This window comes from Cryptomeria japonica, chromosome 7 (genome assembly GCF_030272615.1).
Source record: "Cryptomeria japonica chromosome 7, Sugi_1.0, whole genome shotgun sequence".
NCBI lineage: Eukaryota > Viridiplantae > Streptophyta > Pinopsida > Cupressales > Cupressaceae > Cryptomeria > Cryptomeria japonica.
The window spans coordinates 392801245-392824746 of NC_081411.1; the positions used below are offsets into that span (position 1 = coordinate 392801245).

A 23502-nucleotide genomic window follows, 5' to 3' on the forward strand; every position below is an offset into this window, starting at 1 on the left:
TGAAGTTCTTGATGATAATGTTGAATGGAAGAAGGATTGAGTGAGTTTACCCCCTCAAATCATCCAAGTTTGCAAGCAAAGGTGCTGAAATGATCAACTTAGACAAATGATGAAGCAAGGAATGACAAAATCAACTTGAAGTGGAGGTGATAAACTTTTATCTTTGGGTTGCTCAAATCCACGACCTAGATGAGTTTTATCCTTGGGTTGCTCAAATCCACAACCTAGATACTTTTATCTTTGGGTTGCTCAAATCCACAACCTAAATGACTTTTATCCTTGGATTGCTCAAATCCACGACCTAGGAGGTGAGTGAAAACCTTTGTCCTTGAGTTGCCAAAATCCATGACTTGTGGAGGTCCACGACTTGAAGAACTTTGAAGGTAACAATGAATGAAGAAGTGATGCTATCCCAATACCTTGATGATGGGGGTGAGTGAACTAAGCTTGTCTTGAAGAAAATTGGATGAAGATATCTTGATGGTGAAGATGAATGATAATGATCAACTCATGACTTGAGATTATCCTTGACTTGCTAAAATCCATGCCTCAAGCATGAAGATGGCAGGATTGATCCATGAAGTGAAGAAGAAACGATGAACTAACTCAATCCTTGACTTGGAGAATGAGGATCAACAACATAGTGAAGGCAAATTGATAGGCTAAGTGTTGAAGTTGGCGAGATTGAATAGTGAGCGAGATCATCCTTGAGGTGGCAAAATCCACGAATTGGAGGTGGATGGCAGCAAGTTTGTCCATGGGTTGCTAAAATCCACGACTTGAAGGACTCAATGCTCAAATCAGGTTAGAGGTGAAATGATCAATCAAGTCCTTGACCTTCACAAATCCACATCTTTAAGGGGAAATGATCAATCTTTAAGGAATAAGTGAAGTGCATGATTTAAGTGACTTAATACTTAGTTTGGATATGACAAGGAAAGTTAACTTCAAGTCACCCTTGCAACAATGCTATCCTTCACTTAAGAAAATCCACGATTTGGAGGTCTTGAAGGCTATGTGGGATGAGAGCTGCAAAGTTTGCAGACAAAGGGCTTTCAATGATGAAAATAAGGAAGAGCTGAAGTGATCAAATTTATCCTTGAGTTGCTCAAATACCCGACCTACCTAGGTGAGTGGTGCTCAAATCCTTGACCTACCTAGGTGAATGATTCTCAAATCCACGACCTTGTTTGGTCACTGACTTTGAGGCTGGAAATCAACTTTATCTCTGCCTTAGCTAAATCAGGAACATGGCAATGAGTGCTTGAAGTGATGAAGTGCTAAAGACCACCATCTTAAGGAAGCAAGAGATCATCCATGACTTGAAGAAATCCATGACCTCTTGGTGAAGTGCAACAATTGGTCCAGCACTTGCAAAAATCCACGACCAGACTTCAAAATGTTGAAAATCTCAGACTTAAAACCCCAATCAGATCTTAGAAAATGGAAAATCAGACTTGAAGTGATTAAAATTAGATATGAAAATCAGAAATCAGAATACTTAGAGTGGAATATCAGATATATTAAGTGTGTTTGATTGCATTCTTGTTTGTTTTGAAGGTGACTGATAAAGGGAGTGAAGGGGCAGGCTGCAACCATTTCAAGGAAACATTGCAACAAAGATAGACATTTCAGCAGCTTGAAGAGGTGCAGCTCATCCAGATGCAAGACTCAGCAAGATGGTGAAGGGGTCGAGATTCACTGGCAAATCAGCATCAAGATGAACACCATCAAGATATTGCAATGAAGATGAAGAAATTTTGCAATTAAAAGGAAATCCAAGTTCCAAGATTAGTACATCATGAAGATACCCAAATGTTAAGCACAAGATGAAAGTTCAGCATACAAGAAAGAGAAATTATGAAAGTGATCAAGACAAGTTAAAATATTCAAACAAGGTAGAAGGTTGACTTGAGCAATATGATCATCATCATGGGCTTGGAAATGTTGAGAATCAAGAGATATTGCCCGAATCACAAACACTTCTTTGTGATGATCTACAAGATGGAAGCTGAGGTGGGGCTGACTCATCTCCATTCATCAATCAAGGTCAACATGTCCAAGTTCAGCGAACCTAGCTCATTCAAAGGTGGAGCAAGTGACACATGTCACTTCATCAAATATTGTTTATCTTACCTAACCTCATCTCTCATTGGTTAGAATTCAATGTTGGACATGTGTCCAAAAGATGTGTTTTTATCTTTGGTCAAGCATTAAATATAATGTAAAGTTAGTTATCACTAACCCTAATTAGGGTTTTATCTTGTAATCTTGGCCATTGATTTGGATTTGATCCTAGAGCTCTATATAAGGCTTGCTCTACTTATTTGTAAAGGTTAATAGTTAGGAGTTGATCAATAGTTGATAGTAGAAGCTGTTAGACTTAGAAGTAGAGGAGGAGAAGCCAGAAATTGTTGCCAAGCATGTAAATAAACATACTCTTCATTGAATTTATGGTGAATGGGGGTGTTTCTTTTACATATTGTATGGTTTCTTGTTATATCCTCATGTTAGATGAAGTCCATTGATTGTGATGGAGTAATGCGTGGATGTTGATAATTCTTTGGTTCATACTATTTGTGGGTGGATGATTTTCAATTATAGTGTATAGTTAGTGTGAACCTTAAAATATGCTAAGTTCAATTGTGGACATGTTTATTCAAGTTGCACCAGTGTATTGGGTATTTGGATGAATGGTCATGATATGAAAACCTTTCATTTCCCTTGGACGATTGCATCGGTTTTGTGTAGTTGGTGGCAACATGGCAAAGCAAAGCTCGGTTTAAGGAATGTGTCCATCCAAGCATGATCTAGTGTTATCATTAATCTTTGAAGTAGATTGGATTTCTCTAAACCCTCAATCCTTTTTGTCTTTTTTTCAAATCAAGCAAGTTTCCACGTTCCAATCGCATTCAAGCATTCATGTACAACGTCAGTCCCCTTGGATTACTAGCAATCACATCAACCATTGAGACTATCCACACGTCAAGACTCGATAGCATAAACCTTGGAGTCATCTAAAGTGATCACTTAGTTCAGCATCTAAGAAGATTGTGTTCAAGAGAGGATTGAGTATTCAATACTTTATTTTGTGTTCGAAGTGTCAAAACACACATCGACAAGGGATAGATGAGAAACATTGGTCAAATAGTGTAGCCTCGAGCTAGACTTGTATGTGGGATTCAAATTTTTTTTGGACAAGAGAGGAGATGGGAAGCAAGAGATGGGATGCAACTTGCATAGAAACTTTGCATGTTTTCACAAACATAGAATAATGAACTAGAGCTCCCAAAACTTAGAATCTTCAAACAAGTGAGCACAACAAAACATTTAGATTGGTGTGAAATACAAATTTGAACATGGTGACCCATTTATGAGTTCTTGGATCAATAATCTATGATGGGCCAAAATTAGGGACCCAACGTAGTACTACAAACTTGAGATGGAAAATTGCAATAGGTGCGAACATTTCCTACTTCATGCATCAAGTCAAGGTAAGTTGAGGATCTTCATTTTTTGTCTCATTCGTTCATTTTAAAGCTTTATAGCTTAAATACTTTTACAATCAGTTTTGTACATTTTAAACTTTAAAACCTAAAAATTAAAAGAGGAAAGCAGAAGTTAACGCCTAGAGTTATGTTTTAGTTTTTTACGTTGCATTCTTGTTCAATGGGGTGATTATATGAACAATAAGAAAGATTGAACCTGCTGGCTGTACTACCATCCAATGTTTACAAAATGAAATGCTTCTATTTTAAATCATTCTTGCAATTTAAAGTTATCTGGTTTTTCCTAGCACTTCAACTTCATTGAATTTGTCTGTTTTCTTTATCATGCATTTGTTTGATTTTAATTTTGTTACTATTGGTTGAAATGTCTCATCTATTGAAGAGCTTTTGGAAAAAAAAATGTGTTCGATTTTGTTGATGGATAGCATCGGTTGGATCCTCTGAGCCGACTATACCATCAAACGTCTGAAGGGCCTTTTTGGCCTTACACATTTAATGTGTTCGATTTATATATATTTCCGATTTTCATATTGGAACCGTTGGATCCGCCACCTTGGAAGATGTGTAATTATAATGTAATCTTTCACTAACAAAAAGACGTGTTGGTTAAGATATATCCGATCACAAATGAAGAGGCATAAATGTTTATTAGAAGCCGACTCTTGAAGGATCGTGTTGTTTGGCATCACCAATGCGTGGGTATATAGTTCTTGTTCCCGTTCACTTCCAAGGTGATTGAATTAACATTACAGCAGTCCGACTTTTCTCTATCTTCAGCAATTCATATCAAGCAGATCGTGTTCCTTCTCTTGCATACATTCTACAGCTGTTCACATCATTCACTGTGCAGTCCATTGATATTCATCTACAGCAGTTGGTGAATTAACCAAGGAAGACCAAGTCTTACAGCAGATCATAGATTCTCTATTGTGGATTGTTATCTTTCCTATATAGCTTCAAGAGTGAAGCCAATTCATTGTAAAGACATCTATTATATTGATAAATACAATAAGGAACATTATTGCTGGGTTTTTCACCTTCAAGAGGAAGGTTTTCCCAGGATAATATTGGTGCATTTGTGTTTGATTTATTGCCTATCTAATCTGATCTTTAAAACTTAACAGATTTTTGCATCAACATTAAGATCATAGTCTATGATTGATCATCATGATGAGAGAGAAATCACAAATGATGAGGATTTCTAGATTAGCTCAAGTAAGCTCTTAGATGCCAAGAGTGAGAGTTTCTTAGCCAGGGTAACATGGGGACCAAAAAGTTAACAGCGTAACAAGAAAATAAAAATTAGAAATGGAAATACATACTTAAAATTAAGAAAAAGAAATCTGAACACTGATTTAGAAACATGTGAGATTGAAAAAAGAAGTTTAAATTAGAATTAAAATCAACAATTAAACAAGAGATTAAAAGCTGAAAAAAGTTAGGAATATAACTTCTTCCATGATGGATTGAAGATAACCATTTCTTAATTGTATTGTTTACCCCTACAATGGTGAAATATGCCACTCTATAGGCACTAGGATCAAGGGAAATGGTACGTCCATCAATCAAGGATGCTTCAATAAATCCACCCTAGCAGAGAAATCATCTAATATGGAATGCCACATCCTCTTGGAGGCCACCAAGGGCCTAGTGAGGGAAGATGATAATTTCAAGAGAAAATTAAGGGAGGTTGTCGAAATCAACACACTAGCACACTCTCAATAGAGATCAGGGGTGGGGTTTAAGCTACACTTGGCAGCCAATTGTTAACACCCTTAAACAAAATTTGAATGTTTATTCATAAACATTCTTTTGCTATGGTTGGTTGTAACTTATTGTTGTGTTCTTTAATTTTTAGTTGTTGCGATCTCTTCTATTGATTTCAACCTCTTCCTCGGACATCACTGACCGACTTTTTTTCGGCACCCCTTTTTTTTTTCCTATCGCATTTTGATATTTTATGTCTTTCCTTAATTCTTCCTTCAACACAAACAAACTTTTACAACCCTTGGCGTTTGGGGGCTTACTTATTGAGCTAATCTAGCAGTTATCATATATCTGTTGTTGTGTCTTATCCTGATGATGGATAAATGGAGTGTGATAAAAAAGGTTCATGCAGAAATCAAACACATTATTTTCCAAAAGTCCTTAAATTGAATCTCATGGACTATAAAAACTTGATGTTTATCATGTCTTTTGTAATTAGTTGAAGGTATCTTTTCATAGTCATGGTTGATGTCTGCTTGGACATATTTTCATCTTATACAAATTTGTAATCATATTTATGGATCTTCAGACTGTCAGCTATTTCCCTATCATCTTTGACTGGTGCCTTTTCCATTGATAAATCCTTGATATTCTCTATACCAAAGCAATTCAAATTTTCTCTCAAAGCATCTGTAATCCATGTTTGACAACTTTTGCTCAAGAAAATAATGTCCTTATCCTCTCTTGGTGAGATCCAACAAACATAACCCTTATATGCAGAATTGCTAAATCAATTAAGGCTCAGTTGCATGTTCTTTACCATAAGAATACACACGCAGATGTATACTTAACGAGATATCCTCAGTAAAAATATAGCATATAACATGTTCTATTGCTCGTGATACTGACTCTTCTACAAGGAATGGAATAAAATTCACAATGACCGTTGCTTTTATAACCATATACAGATAAATGTGAATGGTGATGATGACTAATTACAGCAATTCACCTAAGCTAACTTCTTGATTAATAAATTACTGACACACCCTTTATTAATCTACCAAATACCCCTTTGCTTGCTTCAGGATTCTTGAGTTCTATACAACCTTGCTCAGTTTTTTCAACCAACAAATAATATCTAAACTGAAAATTCTTAAATTTGAGGATTAATGATGATGGAGGTCATCACTTTCGCCAACTGGCTTAAAGCTTTCCTAAAATCTTCTTTGACAGAATCCTATCTAAGCCACCAATAAGTATTTAAATTCCTCTTGCTTATTCCTTCTTTGATAATGTCAAGATTCACTTATTTTAATTTCTTTGAAAGGTTTGAATGATCAAATGCTGCTGAACTGTGTAAATCACTTTTATCATTTTCAAAATTATTTTATGATAGTTTTCTCCATGTATATTGGATTTAATTTCATCTGTTTTACCACTGTGCTTTGTTTTAAATTCTGATGTCATGGATAACCACTTGTTCTTTGAAATGGGAGAATGCATTCTTATGACTCAAATTATCAGATGATTTGTTAATTTTGGATCATTGACAGCCACTACATCCATCATATCTAAACTAATTGCAGGGGATCAATATTCTGTAACATTCAATATTTTATCTCATGCAATTATGAGTAGATGCTAAAGTATGAGCAAAAATATCCTTCATCTTTGTGAGATGTACCAGTGTTAGGTTTTTGTATATTCATCTTTTTCTTCTTCCAAAGTTTCTTGGTCTGTCTTCTATTACTTCTGTTGGTAGACGAGATATGTATTTTGTCCCCATCTATTTACTGTTATTCTCAGTTGATGCTTTATTTTTCCCTTTTCCTGTATTCTATTGTTTCTGTGTTATTCCTTGCTTTTTTATAAAAGAATTCTCCATTTTCATTATTTGTCTGACTTTGTTGGGGTTTTCTTTGTTAATTTTGTTGAGCACACGATTATGCTGAGGGGGTGGGGGGCATGGGGGGGGTGGGGCAGGGGTGTGAGGTGAATCAGTATAACAACAACTTTTACAAATTTAAATTTTCTCAATCACAATTACAACAATCATTCAAATGCAAAGAACACAAGATCACGATATTTACATGGAAACCCGTACGGGAGAAAACCACCGCAAATTACTTGCTTTATATAATAATTTCTTTTACAAATTTACTATATTGTCTGCCACATATCTGATTATCTGAGTTACTAGGTTTGGGCCCGGGACACCGAATTTGGGTCCAGGTCTGCGTTCAGTATAGGGTCTGGTTTGCCGTTCATAAACTTATTTTTTTATATATTAATTCAGTTTCTATGATATGAATTTTAGTGAGATTATATAACATTGTTTTTGTACTAACAAACCCAAACCTCTTTTCAAACTTTCGTCGAACCGGCGAATTGGGTTCTCGAATCCAAACTGGTGCCCAAACCTGAACTGGCAACTTAGCTGATTATGAATCTATCAAAAGATGACCCCAATCACCTCTTTCAAAATCTGCAATAAATCCTTCTTCAATTCTTCTATGAAATGACTATAAGTCTGCCACAAAATTCTCTTCACTATTTTGCTCCAATGAAGTTCTATATACCACCTTCAAATCTGATACAAATCAGACCACAGTTCTGCCACACTCCTGTCACAAATGCTATAATATCTTCTTATGCCTTTTAGATCTGCAATAAATTCTCATGAATGGCTGCCCTTGGTGTAGTTGCTTAATGAACTTGAAACTCAACACACACACACTTTTCATCTACATTTCAATCCCTATTTATAATCTTCAAATCATTAAGGGTCATACCCTTTTGGATGGATACTTCATTGAGAGACGTGTCTTTTATTTATTAATTGTTGGTTTTATTCACAATAATAATTGCATCTTAAAATAATTACTAATGCAAATCTTTTTGAAGAAAAGTTTCTTTAACAAAATATTCCTGTTTCGATTATGAATCTGCACCATTTGGAGAGAAGTCAAATCACACTTTATTGACTTTTTATTACCCAGCATAATCTTCTTAATCGCTGAATTGTCTATGTTAATTGCTGTCAACCTTTTCTTTATGTCATTTTCTGCTTTTGTCCTTTTCTGATTTTTGTCCTTTTCTGCTTTTGTTTTTGTCTCATGTGATAACCCTCTACTGTATCACATGATGTAAATCTTACCTTGGTATCATAGAAATCTACTCTTTATTTTTGCATTCGTAAACCCTACTAGGATTATTACCCGCAATAAATGTATGAAGTTATTAATAATAATTAAATAAATTTATGCAAAGGGTGAAAGAATACACCAATAATGATAATAGCATATATTAATGAGTTCAATAGAAATATATAAAATGAAGAAATCAATTATTAAAATAATGTTAATATATTAAATAATGTTAATATATTAAATGAGGAAATAAATTATTAAACAATGTTAATATATTAAATAAGGTTAATATAAGAAATAAATTATTAAATAATGTTAATATATTTAATATATTAAATGATGAAGAAATGAATTATTAAATAATTAAATAATGTTAATTATTAAATAGTATTGATATATTATATACGTTCATTTAAAAAAAAGAGTTAAAACGCCATGGTTATTACCTCCCCGTGGGAAGTGGTGGGACGGGAGTCGCAGCCCTGGGCTGCGACCACCGTCACACCCCTTCCCACGGAAGGGACCCCGTGGTGGGATGTCATAACCCCTCTTTGGACATTGGATTATTGTGATTCAATAAATACGATAATTAAAACATTCATTAATTAACATCTAATAATATTAGAAAATCGTCTCATTTATGAGACTTCACGATTTTCCTCTAAAGTGAGAGGGTTGTCATAACCCCACATCTGGTGATGTAAGTAATAATAGATTATGTGATTCTTCATCATAATAATAATAAATTATCATTTATTATGTAATTAATTATTGATGTTAACAGTAATATTAATCATTCATTAAATATAAAAAAATAAAGGATAGTGGATGATAATTCCGAACATCCATAAGTCTATGTGTTGCAGAGTTATTATGAGGACTACATAAGCATGTCAACAAAGGGACTCGAGCTTAGCGGTGGTAGAATACCTCCACGAGACCAATGACCGTATGGCAAACAACAAGAGATAAGCTGTATATAGTAAGGAAGTCTACAAAAGAATTGTGGGTTGATAAGGAACAACAATTATGCCAGGATGAATAAGACGATAGGCTATGGCATTCTAACAAGCTCGATTTAAGGAGGAGAAACTAATCGAGCGATTAGTCAAGCTTCTGAGACAATCGACTATCAGCAATAAGAAGCCTAGGTGTTGTCAACCTGTTGTGACGTTTTCACACATCGCCCCATTGCAAATGGGGACCCCTGCTTTTTTGCTTTTTAGGGTTTTGTCCGTTAGCCTTTGCATTTTGAGTTTCGCCAAGGGGATCACCTGGATAGCAGGTCCTGCTTAAGTGATGTCCTGATCCTGAAATTTGGCTAAGTCTGGAATGTCCTGATCCTAAAAATTGGCTAAGTCTGAAAACTAAAAAACCTCAAAAAACTAGATTTTGCAATATAACTCCGAGAGGTCTGAAACCACTCTCAAACATCCTGAAAGTATATATGGAATATAACTTAAAGTATAAGTGACATTTCCTTCTTATACTTAAATGTTATATGCCATAAAAATTATCCTGATAGAGAGTTCAAAAAGTCAAAAGGCGCTCCTGTCCTTCACTGGAGGCCCAGGGCGAATTTCATTCTAAGTGCAATTTCTTGTTTTGCGAGGGCTTGCTAACTGATTCCTAGCCTTGAAGATGACCTAACTCTGCCTTGTGAAATGATTGGAGACCTAAATTTTGAATATTTTAGCTAGAAAGGACAAAAGTGCTCCTGTCCCTCACCAAGGGACCAGAGCACAAATGTTATTTTATGCATATTTGTCACTGACTTTTCTATTTTGTTTTGTGCAGGGTCTTCCGGAATGATAATTGGACATGACTTGATACTTTTGAAGATTTTGAAGGCACAAAAATGGTGAATTCTGAAGGTTAAAGGAAAAAGTGCTCCTATCTATCCCTCTCCAAGGGACCAAGGCGAAGTGCTCCCGTGCCTCACTGAGGGACCAAGGCGAAAGGACTTATTTGAGCCATTCTTGGCCTTGTTTGGTTAAATTGAGACATCAAAGATATGGTGAAGGACGAAATGAACATTATAGAGCATCCAGACTTGATTGAAAACAATGAAATGATGAAGTTTTGGCCTAGAAGGTCAAAAGTGCTCCCGTCCCTCACTGAAGGACCAAAGCACTTTTCTTTATATGCACAATTTTAGACCTCTATTGGATGTTAACTTCTATTCATAGCATGAAGTAAGATGAAATATTCCCTAGCAAAGAAATTTCGAGGTGAAAAGTGAGACAATTTGGCTTAGAGGGCAAAAAGTGCTCCCGTCCCCCACTGAAGGACCGGAGCACTGAATTTCAAATTTGCACTATCTTTGCAAGGTTAAGGTGATTTTATGATTTGAAGACGTTAAGGGAAGCATGTTTTGTCCATTGAATATAATTTAAGCAGTCTACAAAGGAGTAAATCAACCCAAATGACAAAAAGTGCTCCCGTCCCTCACTGAAAGACCATGCCACTTTTTCAAGTTTCTCTTCTTTGTTTGATATTTTATGGCAAAACTTGACTTGGATGGGAAGGACGAATGATGTTTTATGCCTTGGACGCAATTGAGAGGTTTAAAGAACAAAAAAAGTATGCCAAGATGTAAAAAGTGCTCTCGTCCCTCTCCAAGGGACCATAGCGATTTTCCAAAAAAGTGTGAATTTCTTGCAAAGGTAAGGCAAGTTTTGTGATTGAAATGAATGAAAGAGGACATGATTAGCCCATTGAAGATAATTTGGGAAACTAGCAAAGGACGAATTGGCTTGGAATTGCAAAAGTGCTCCTGTCCCTCACTGAAGGACCAGAGCGATTTTCAAAAGTGCTCCTGTCCCTCACCAAGGGACCAGAGCACTTAACATGTTATCTTGCCTTTCTCACCAATTTTGGATAAATTGAGGCCAAGGCACAAGTTTGAAAAAGTGTTTAAAATGCCTTGAAGTGGAATTGAGATGCGAGAGTTGCAAATTTTGACGACAATTGGCAAAAGTGCTCTCGTCCCTCACCAAGGGACCGGAGCGCTTTTTCCAGATATGACTATTTACCTTGCATTTTGAAATGATATTTTTATTACCAAGGCTCAAGATGGTGTGAAATGTGATATTCTATGCCTTGAGGGTAAATTGAAGATTAATGTGATCAAGAATTCATGCAATGGACTCAAAAGTGCTCCCGTCCCTCACTGAAGGACCAGAGCACTTTTTATGAAAACAACTAATTCCCTCCGAGATTATGCTAAGGCAAAGTTGTATGAGATGGTAAGGATCTTCTAAAGCATGGTGAACAAAGGTTTGACTTCAAAAAATTGAGAATCCTAGCCTAAAAACGAAAAAGTGCTCCTGTCCCTCTCCAAGGGACCAAAGCGATTTTCCAAAAAGTGCTCCTGTCCCTCTCCAAGGGACCAAAGCGAAGTTAATGGCATTCATTATTTTTTTGCCATATTTCAACGTTGATATCCTCCAAACTGCATTAGATGCCAAATTGCCAACTTCAAAATATTTGAAAATATTAATTAAATTGGCATTTAATAAAAGGCGCATTGGTATTTAGTAAATTAATTTTGAGCCTTAGAAAATCGATTTTTTTTAATTATAAAGGCATTTAAAATTAATTTTTTGTGAAATTAAAAAATTAAAGGTGGAGCGCACAAGGCATTATTTTGTCTTTATTTGACAAGTCGGCCTACTCCTTTTGAGGTTTTATTTATTATTTCACCTTTTATTTGCTAAGTTGGCCTCATGGGTAAGTGGAAGGTGAGGGCTCTATATATTGGAGGTGTTTTTTCACAATTCAAATCATTCAATCATCCTTTCAAGTGCGAATTTGGAAAGCTAATTGGAGGTGCGAAATCTAGCTGGAGTGGAGCGAATTTCTACCAAGTGTGGAGACTAAGGAGGGTGAAATTCATATTGAAGGTTATTGGAGAGGTGAATTTCTTGCTAGATTGGAGGATAATTTCTAGATTTTTGAAGGCATTTGAAGGCAAATTTCCAGATTTTGAAGAAGCTAGTGGAAGGTGGAGTTCTTTTCCAAGCTAAAGGAGGCGCATTTTATCCACGGGAGGACTATAATCTAAGCTTGTCCATCAAAATCCGGTTTTCTTTCATCTTTTGCCAAGGTTTTGTACTTAAGTACTCAAGAGAAGGTATGAAGAATTACTTTTTTGAAGATCTCATTCAAGACTTATTGTGATCCCATTGAAATTTTGTAAAGTCTAAGTCTTGAAGATCCAAATTCCGTTCCTTTGAAAGGTCTTAAATTTCATGCTTTGAGGTTTTGATGCTCAAAAGACTAACTTTAATATTTTGTGTAGGCATCAAATGGAGATCCCGGAGTTGGAAAATCAAGCTAGATCAAGGACAATCAAGCAAAGACAAGGGCGACCTCCTCCAGTCTAGCATCGACAAGGATGGCTTTCTTCGATCAAACATCATCAGGATAAGGGTGACCTCTTCCAATCCAGCGTTCCAAGGCGAGGTACATGATCATCCTGCAAATCAAGGACACAAGAAGTCAGAGCAAAGGGTTTGTTGAAGAAGTAGATAGTTCCAGAAGAATTAATTAAGGCTAACTTCTCAACGTTACCAAATTGAGTATCAACCAAGTGTCAAATGAGGTGGCATCCTAGTCATCATTTCTCCAGTCAGTGTGGTCCACCTCAGCATGTCCAGATTCAATGTACCTAACTCATGGGAGGTGGCACAAACTTTGATGTACCTACCCCAGCTATCCATTGGTCGATTTTTCCAGAGAGGACATGTGTCCAAGCAATCCAATTTTATCATTGGTCAAGCATTAAATGTTATGTAATGGTTGTAACAAACCCTAATTAGGGTTTTCATTGTTGAATCTTGGCCATTGATCTCAAATCGATCTAAGCCATCGAATTGTATTGAGGGCACTATATAAGCCCTGGCATTTCATTTTGTAAAGGTAGTTAGAAGGAATTAGAGAGTTGGAAGCAGTTAGAAAGGAGTTAGTGAATAGAGAGTAGTTAGCTAGTTGATAGAATAGCAATTAGAATAGAATAGGAGGACAAGGCAAGAAATTGTTGCCATTGATTGTAAACAAACTCCATTTTCATTGAAGTAATGGTGAAGTGTGTCGTTTCTTGCAATATGCATGGTTTCTTGTTGAATCTTCAATCCTAGATGGTCGATGATTAGATGAGTGAAATTCGTATATCCATACTACTAGCAGTTTGTTGATTGCAGACTTGCCTTGCGTAGTCAACTAGAATCGTTCAGCTTAAGTTCAACTTCAATTTGTCGCTTCTTCATTGATATGCATCAACCTGATGGTGTCTATGCCTGTAGTGATGATTTGAACATCATAAAGCTTTCCTTCGAAGATCGCACTAGCCTTGTGGAGATGGTCCTGCGATGTCAAAACAAGACCTAGTTAGAATTCCATCAAAGATCATTCATTGCTCTTACATTCTTAGTATTAGAATTAGATCCTTTCCTTGCCCTCATCTTTTATCCTTTTTTCCAATCTAAGGCAGTAAAATCTTGCGTTCCAGTAATATTCAAAGCAAATCAGAAGTTCAGTCATCAAGTGTAAGTTCCCTTGTGATTCTAGCAAATCACATCATACCACAGAGAGGTTATCCACACGTAGAGATCCTACAACGAAGAACCTTGGAGTCATCCTGATTGATCCTTTTTCGCGATATCTTCAGCAATCAGAGGCTTTACTCAAGAGAGGATAAGGTATCCTTGGGTATTTTATTCTGTGTTTGATAGTGTACAAAATACACGTCAACACAACCCCATCCAAAAACAAGATTCTTCATTGTGAGCGGAGTGACCGCAAGAATTTTAGATAGTAGTGACATCGAATCAATTGGAATGAAGATATCTCTAAAGAGACTCCAAACCCATCACATACGTGACACATATAAAGCAGAGAAGAATACCAAGTAATCTCCAATGAATACGGATCGATTTAGAATTATACTAGATGGATAGATATCGATTGTCAACGCCAACTAGGAACAATTGCTAGAAGCAACGGATAATTCTCATCGTAATCATATCGGCAATAATAATGAAACTAATTGCAAATAATAGTCGCCGTTTATATTTGGATAAGGATCGATTACAATACACCAGCATGTTACCGTCTCGGAGCAACACGATGATTGGTAAGTTAACAATGGTTACTGTAACTAATAATTTAATAAGAAAATCGATAAGTGTTACCATTACAAGTCTTAACGATGTCCCAAGGGATGCGATTAATAGTTGTATAAAGAAAAGTATTAAGGAACATGTTTCGTGGCTCATACCAAGGGGTTTATCATTCCAAACACATCATATAAGAAGGTAGTTCTATCATTCAATTCGGGGGATGGGAAAAAGGAAGGAATATTACCAATACTGAAGGCTGTAATAATGAGATCAGAACTGTTATAAAGCTACAGGCAGTAACATCTTTGTTCTCGGTAGTATGCACAAGGATATGCTTAATACGTATGCCTAATATATGAAGCTTGATAATGTCTGTATGCAGAATTTAATAGTAATATCAGTATAGACTGCAATATGATGACAGCCAAACTTAGTTACACATACAGTGGCAGACCAGATCTGACGCATGTCAGATCTGTCTGCCTTTACAACCACTGAATATAGTGATGATTAATGTTTTAAGCAGCAGTATATTAATAACTTATATAAAATGTAATTAGTAGATACATAAATAATTGATTATATAATTTAATTCATTTCTTTATTTATATATATATATATATTCAATTCAGTATAAGGAATAATATAAGGATCCTAAATATAGATATTGATAATAATAAATATTAATATAATAATTATAGTTAATATTAATATAATAAAAAGTAATTATTAATTAGTAAATTAATAAATATTTATTTAATCACCAAAACAAAGTATTTATTAATTAATTGATAATAATAAGTATTTATTAATTAAAAATTAATAAATGTGTAATTGATTTATAAATCAAAAATAGGATTAATTATTTAGTATGGTAAGATAGCTAGTACTTGATAGACTAAAGAAAAGGTAGAACATCCTAGATTGGATTCATGTTAAGATAATTTTGTCTCTTAATCGATTTAGTTAAGTTATAAATATATTGGAAATCGATTAATTACGGTTAAAACTGTCTTCAACCAAGTAGGGGACATTACATGGGACACAACCCCTCCCCTCCACGGGTATAAAATAAGACAGTCTGCAGACCAAAGGGGGAGGCACAGGAATAAAAGGAAATGGGTGGAAGAGAGGCTGCAGACTACAAAAAAGGTAAGCGGTTAGTTTACACGCCACAGGAATAAATATGTGTGTGGACGTGTGTGCCACACACACACATATATGTTTATAATGGATCTGTCATATGTGATATTTCACCAATCTCTTTGACATAGTTTTATCGTAATAGTGTCTCATGTATATATACAAATATATGTCCGTGTGTGTATCCACACACACACACACACACACACATATATATGTATATATATATGTATGCAGGATCAATAATAGTAATTAAGAAATATGTAGAGGCAGGCATAAATTATAAATTAAAATGATAATATAAACTGTTATATGAATAACAATAATTTGGCTATGTGATGGAGGCTATTGGGAGAAAATCCCCCTTAGCCTAATTTGGGATTATGATAATCCCTGGTAGGCAGTATATACTGAGTACTCATATGCATATATGTTAAAGGCTTGGGTGTCGGAAGCTCACCCAAGAAGAGACAGATCTTGCCGGTCCTCTCTGGTAGACATGGATGATAAGATGTATCATCCAAGGCAGGAATTGATCATATATGACGATCTTCCTTGGTAGGCTTGGATGTAAGATGCTACATCCAAGACGGGAATCGAATTATCCATCGATTTCTCTGGTAAGGCTTGGAACCATAATGGATTCCAAGAAGGCGGGCATTACAACCGCCTAAGGACATATCCTAATACTTCATTCGTATCCTTTTACCTAAGAATTGAGATTAGTTTTAATTAAGTAATTGAAGTTTGAATGCAAATTAGAATAATAATATATATTTTGTTGCATTCTAATAGTCTGTTTTGCAGGAAAGTGATCTCTAACTAGTAGGGACATTACATCTCATCTGCTGTACTTAGTTTGTTTGATACCAACTGTCATATTAGTTGTTTGATCGCTGTAGTATCATATTATCATTGTCATCTAAATCAGGTATACACTGAACCATAGTATCATATGATCATTGTCATCTAAATCAGGTATACACTGAACCATAGTATCATATGATCATTGTCATCTAAATCAGGTATACACTGAACCATACTTTAATTTGCTTAATGATTCCTGGCATGTCTCAATGATGATTACGGTAATAAATAGTTGTTTCCTGAGTGTCAAACTGTTGCATACTATGAATTGATTGAAAATGCTTATCCTATACAATCGTTGTCATAACCATTTCTTTTATAGTCGTTGCTTGTCTTAATGATATACTTGCTGCCAACTTTTCTTGCTCTTAGTCTGCCTTGGACCATGGAATCGCTGCTTCTCTATAATGTTGTCACTACTCATTAACTATTGCACATTGTTGTGTCTTCTTATAACGTATGTATTACATAATACATGGGCTTTCTATAATGGTAATTGCTGTGTATCGCTTAATCCATACTGTTGATGTATTAGAATTGTCGGCACCTTTATCCTTTCAACTTTAATCAAAACATTATGACAATGTTCTTCATCAATGTCATTCCATCATAAACTTTATCATTGCATATTTACATCGATGACAATGTTCCCACTCTTGGCATAAACTTGTCTATAACATTTGAAACAATCTTCATTCGTCTTTTCTCATTTGTCATCAATGGTCACTGTAATGCCCCCTTTTGGGATTGCCCTAAATCTTGCCCTAGATTACTATCCTCAATTGATAAGGGAGGGTTAGAGAGAAGGTTCCTTTATCTTCTTAAAAGGAAAACAGTTTGCTGGTCCCTTCATTGTTTTCTGTTCTGCTAAAGTATTTTCCCTTTTAATTCTTTTTTCATTCATATCAGAGTGTAGATTGAACTTCTCTATATATCTGCATATTAATCTATTTGCATGTGTTTTCTATCTGCATAAAGAATTCACTGGTAATCATACACAGATACTGTTATAAGCAATCAGTCAGTTTCAGTGTGGCTTTCTGAAGGTCTATGTCTTTAAGTCTGATCCGCCTGTCATGTTGATGCAATTCTGAGTGCAGTCTATTTCTCTCCAACTGATTCATGTGTTATGGATATATATGAAATTAAATATTACTGTCATACATATTTCAGTCTATATTAGTATCACTACTGAATTTTGCATAAGAACATTATCAGGCTTCATATATTAAGCATACATATTAGTATTACTACTGAATTCTGCATCTTTAACCAAGAACAAAGATGGTACTACCTGTAACTTAATAACAGTTCTGATCTGATCGATAGTGATCTCATTGGATGCTTGGATTCCTTTCCTTTATATTTCTCAATGTGAGGGAGGGGTCACACATCTTCATCATGTATGCCCTTTGGCAAGAGGCACACCCTTTCACCATCAGCACCCTTTGCAAGAGTGCGACTCTCAATTATTTCTGCCCCTTTGAAATCAACACAACCTTTCACAATCAGATCTGCACTTTTATTTAAATTAGATTTGCAACTCTGATTCCCAAACTATCCCCCTCAAATGAGGTTCTTTTCTCCCTTTTATATCTCATGTTTGAGGGAGTCACAACTTTTCATTTCATGTCTTTGACCATTCATTAACTTAATTAAAATTTAATTATATTCTTTTATATTTTCATTTTAAATTTATTATTATCATTTACCATTAAATTGTATTTCAAAGTGGGGACATTACAGTCATGATGACAATCTTTTAGACACTCCTTACACAGCAATCTTACCTTTGACATCAATGATGAAATCTAACAAACACAACTGAGTGCCTTTGACATCAATGACAATATTTCCAACAAATTTTGTTTTCTTGATTTAATTTCTTCTTTGCTTGTTCAAGTCTATTTCTATGTTGTAAGTGAACTTGTTTCTTTAGTTTAAAATATTTCTTTCTTTGGACCAGTGGATTACTTTCCACTCCTGATTGGACGTTTCCAATACAATTTATGATGCCTTCTTTAATATTTGCTACATTTGGGATACAACTCTCAGATATATGATCTGATGATTTTCATGGGTGGCATAGGAATGAATACTCCTACAATCATTGTTCAATTATTTGTGGAGCCATAAAAATATTTATTGACAACATTTTGAGCAAGGTAATATCCATGTTTAAAATATCTGTCTAATGCCAATTGAACAGTGTGATATAAGCCTTTCATTTGAAATTTCATTACCTTGAATGTGAAGCACTTTTTGCTTACATCTCCAATTCAAATGGCACTTGTTCTACCTTTCCTCACTAAAGGGTAAGTTACACTAATTTACAGGACAAGTGCCTGAATATAAATACAAAATGCAGGCAATAAGAAAAATGTGCTTGCTGTCTTCTGATATAAAATATTAATAACTTTATTCATATACCAGACAAAACATGTAAACACTGCTTGAGTTCATATTTTTAGTCAGTGATGTCTGAAGATGCAATATGAAAGCTATTTTTTATATGAAGAATCCTAAGAAATGCTGAAATTTCTCATGAATCTGGTTAAGGGATCATATATGTGAATAGTCAATAGATGTCTAATGTGATATTATTCTCTCATGTTTCAGTTATGGGCCCTGTCAAACGCCAACACTTGGGTTTTGTGTACAACGACATCTGGAAATCACCACATTTAAACCAGAGCCATTTTGGATTGTTCGACCGCATATCAACAAGAGTGGTTATCAACTTCAGTTATCATGGGATCGGAACAAAGTATTTGACCAAGATGTGAGATTTCTAGTCTTGCATATTTGATTCAAGTCAGTCTATGTAACTTTTTGTCTCTGATATGTATACCATCTTTGAATTTATAATTTTTGTATTACCTTGAGTATTTCAATTTTAATAGAGACCTAAAATTTGAGCTTTATTTAAGTTGTGTTTCAGGTATCCAAAGTCTTTCAGAAATTGGTGATTGATTCTGGCTCATCCAAGGTTGTAGATGTTTCACAAAAGGAAGAGCGCAAAAGTCGTCCCTCTGGTTTGAATACTGTAAATCTGCTCAAGGTTAGGTACATTTGTTTTGTAGAGTTTAGCTGTTAACATGGTACATATTTTAAGTGTCTTATGCTAGAAGGAATTTTCCTGTTGGATTGACTCATTTACAAATGAAGTATACATACAACACGAATAATTCAATGTTGAGAGACTTTCTTCTATCAACATATCTGATTATACTTGGCAATTTAGGCCAAGCATATACTGAAATTTTTTCCATGATCCATATATGTTATTTAGTCACATTTATTCTTGTTGGAGGTGAAAAGTTCCGTTGGCCTCAATAGAATTCATGTATGTTCAATTTATTTTGATAGTTATTTCTCTAGTAGGAAATTTAAATAAGTGCCCACTTCCTGATTGAATTTTGGTGGAAATGAATGAGATTTTCTTAGGTTTATAAGATAGATTTTTATAAAACAATCTAGTTTGTTCATCTCTTCTTCCAGAAGATATAACTTGAGTTCTACTTGTACCAAAGAATTTTGACAACCTTTTTGAAATGGTTCACATTATCTGTGAAAATTTAGACTTTTTCCTCAAACCAACCTTGAAGCTTGACTTCCTAATAATAGAAAATAGAAAAAATATATCAAGATAAGTTGTTTGTCACTTGTTTCAACCATCTCCAAAAACATGACACTAGCAGGCTTGTAAGGCAATGCATTAATTGAAACTTAAAAGCTCAGGTTGTACTTGTTCATGTATTGCTATAATTTAAAAAATCAATCTGCACTGAAGTATGTGGGGTTTAATGCTCATACTGATGATTACTGCTGGGGTCATTAATTTGGCAGTCCTATGGAACAAACATACCCATGAGGAGCAACACCCACTAACCACTCGACCAATTTATGCACTTAATTTATCAGTGTTGATTCACCTGATAAGGTTCAATGTCCACATTGTGATGATCCCCTTTGTGGCCATGTTTTCAGTTTTGAGAGGGGACCTAGACTTGGAGATCAGGTTTAAGAAAAAAATCATTAGAACAACCCTCATAATCCTTTTGACTGTCTGAAACTACATGTGCTGTAATGTCCCTTTTCCATGAGCTAAGTTAATAAAAGGGAGTTATATTAATTATTTAATATTATTGCTTTAAATGAAATTTTTTAAAGTAATATTAAATAATTAGTTAACGTGTCTTTAGAACAAATTAATTAAAGTCACAAATAAAACATAACTGTGTGGGAAACTATTGGATCTGATTATTATTATTATTATAATAATAGTCTCAGGATTGGAGAAGGATATGTCTTGAATGATTAATTCTGTAATGTTTTGAGAGTTTTTCTCAAATTGTATTCTTAGGATTGGATCTAGGATCCTATTTTCGTTAGTGCAGTATCTGACTTAGATGGTCTTGGAAGAATCATCGAGGTTCTTCAGTTTGGCTGAGCAATGGATTTTAAGAGGACTTTGGAGTTTGTTAAGTCATTTGATAGTTCAGGCTACAGGTTTTTAAATAAATTATTATTTTATCAGAAATGTAGATTTTATGATTTATGATCTGAACATTATTTTATCAGGCTTCACAAATGTTTACTTTTATGGAACGGGGACTGATGTTTATATTAAAAAGTATAAGGCCTGTTGCAGTAATTAGGACATTTATCTAACTATTTACTGATTAGGTCCTTTAATTACTTTTTCACTTAAGCTAAACTTAGGTGCTTTTTTCATCTAGAGTTTGCTTCTTTTCTTTTCTAGCATTAGTTATAGCATGTAGTTGAGCTTAATTTAGCTCCTGCTTTGCATTGCTTTAGTTCTCCTAATTTTAGCATTAGATTTTGCACCTAGGGTTCCGTTAATCTTTTATAAGGATTCATTCATTCATTGTAATTGTATCTCCAATCATTCTTTGTGCAATAATATAGAATTCTTTGGTTGTTCTAGAGCATACAATCTTTGCCTAATCTCTTTTGTGTGATAGGTGTTTTGCTTGCAGATGATTCTCAGCTCTTGTGGTTGATCAACAACTTCTACAAGGCTAAATATTGGAAATATTTAGATGTTGATTATAGTTTGGGCAAAAATAAATTGTAATCGTACTCTCCTATTGGTCAAATCATCGGCCGACATTAATATTTTTTGAAGTGTCTCCGATGGTCATTGTCATCTGAAATAATTAGAACACTTGGTATATTTATGTAATATCCTTTGTTCTTGTATGTCTAAAATGTGCTTATGAGACACAAGGAATATCGTCAAACACTTCACGGACAGCCTTCCAGCTTGCTGGTCTAAAATATCAGTCTGATATGTCTTATTAAAAAGACTATAGATGGCTCTCCCAAGGCTTAAGAATCAACACATCAATGCATTAATTGACACTTGAATCCTTAAGCAATGCATAGAGATGAATTTACAATGTTAAATATGCACCTACAGCAGACTAACATTTGGACAAATAGTTGGCATGCAGTCATATAAGAACAGGTGAAGGATATACAACCTTATCTCTCCTAAATGTAGAAATCAAATGCTCATTACATTGCCCAGCTTATACCCAAAACATTGACTAATAACAGTGACCAATTTTCAGATTGTCTGAAGACATATGACAGCCCAAAGACTCAACATACAAACTGAGAATTACAATGGATATTTTAATGACAGATGAACCTGGAATATGGCGCCTAGAAGAGCAAGCAATATCTTTGTTGTTGAAGCCTCCAATGTCCTATTTCGACCTTCTTATCAGATAGCCCCTGTTGCTGCTATGGAAGTCTGAGAATAATTAATTGGGAACGCTAAACCCCTCTCCACTATGCCAAAATGAATCGCTATTCTTCCCCAAGAAGATCGCCAATGTCAGATGCCAAAATGATGCCACAGTGGGAGTCAATGAACAAAATTATGAAATCATTTTCAGACTGGTATGATTTGTTTCAGAAATTCATTGTGCATTGATCTTCACTTAATACAACCTTAAATCGCTCCTAAATGAATCACCCTTCCTCCTTGGTATAAGCGCTGTCCTCCAAACCTTGGTATGCTGCACCGATAATGAAATGTGAGCAAAATCGTGGTAGATAGGGTCAGATATGGTTTTGTCTCAGATCTGTTCTAACACCTGCAACACCACTGAAAACTCCTCCAAATGCTCCTATCAAAAATCGTCCAACCCCTTCCGATATGCCGATACAAGTATGGATCGAATTGAGCCCTTGGAAAACAAAATCGTGGTGCACCCTCCAATGATCTGCCAGTTGAATACTGTCAAAATCAGCCTTTGGCCAACAATGAAGCTCAAGTGAAAGGACTGTTTTGTCCTTCCCAACCACCATAAACTCGTTGTGCACAATGTGGAAAATTGAGTATCTCCCACTCCCAAGAAGAAGAAACTAGGGTTTCGTCCAGCCCTTCTATCAATCTGCTAAAGGTTTGCGTCCTAAGAGATTCATCTAATGCAAAGCATCAGACAATTAATCAAATCCAAAATCCATATCTCCAATGATCATACAATGATGCTCAACCTCTATTTATCTTTTTTCTCCATACGTCTCATAAACTTCTAGAGGATTCTAGAAATAATATTATTTTATTTTAGTCTTTATAATTTAATATTTTATTTTAGTCACTATTTAATTAAATTAATTAAATATAAAGTCACTTTTTAATTTCAAGTTATTTAATGACTTTATAAGAAATTTATTTAATTAATTTCTCTTTATTTCTCCACTTAGCCAAAAGGCTAAAACTTCATAAGAGGCTTAAAAAAATGGGGACATTACAATTTAGTGGACACCAATCATTCCATATTATTTAAAATCGTAGCGGTTCCTCATTGCAATTGCACAGCTGGTGGCTGGCAGAAAGACAGGTTTCTTAGCATGAAATAGCGTGGAAATAAATTTGTAGATTCGATTTGCCTTTAGAGAGTCTGATTAATAATTTTGAATTGTTGGTGGGTGGGTATTGGTTTGTGTGTGGCCCTAGAAGGAAGA

General features: G+C 35.0%; 1 protein-coding gene across 2 annotated transcripts in view; it reads left to right on the top strand.

Moving 5' to 3' along the window:
• LOC131041843 (DNA topoisomerase 3-beta) overlaps nt 1–23502 on the top strand; it is a 231907-nt gene that overhangs the window by 96358 nt on the left and 112047 nt on the right. For both annotated transcript variants that reach the window (XM_057975066.2, XM_059209151.1), the window contains 2 exons: nt 19117–19279; nt 19439–19558. In XM_057975066.2, coding sequence (XP_057831049.2) covers nt 19117–19279; nt 19439–19558 — 283 coding nt within the window. The remainder of the gene's footprint in view (nt 1–19116; nt 19280–19438; nt 19559–23502) is intronic.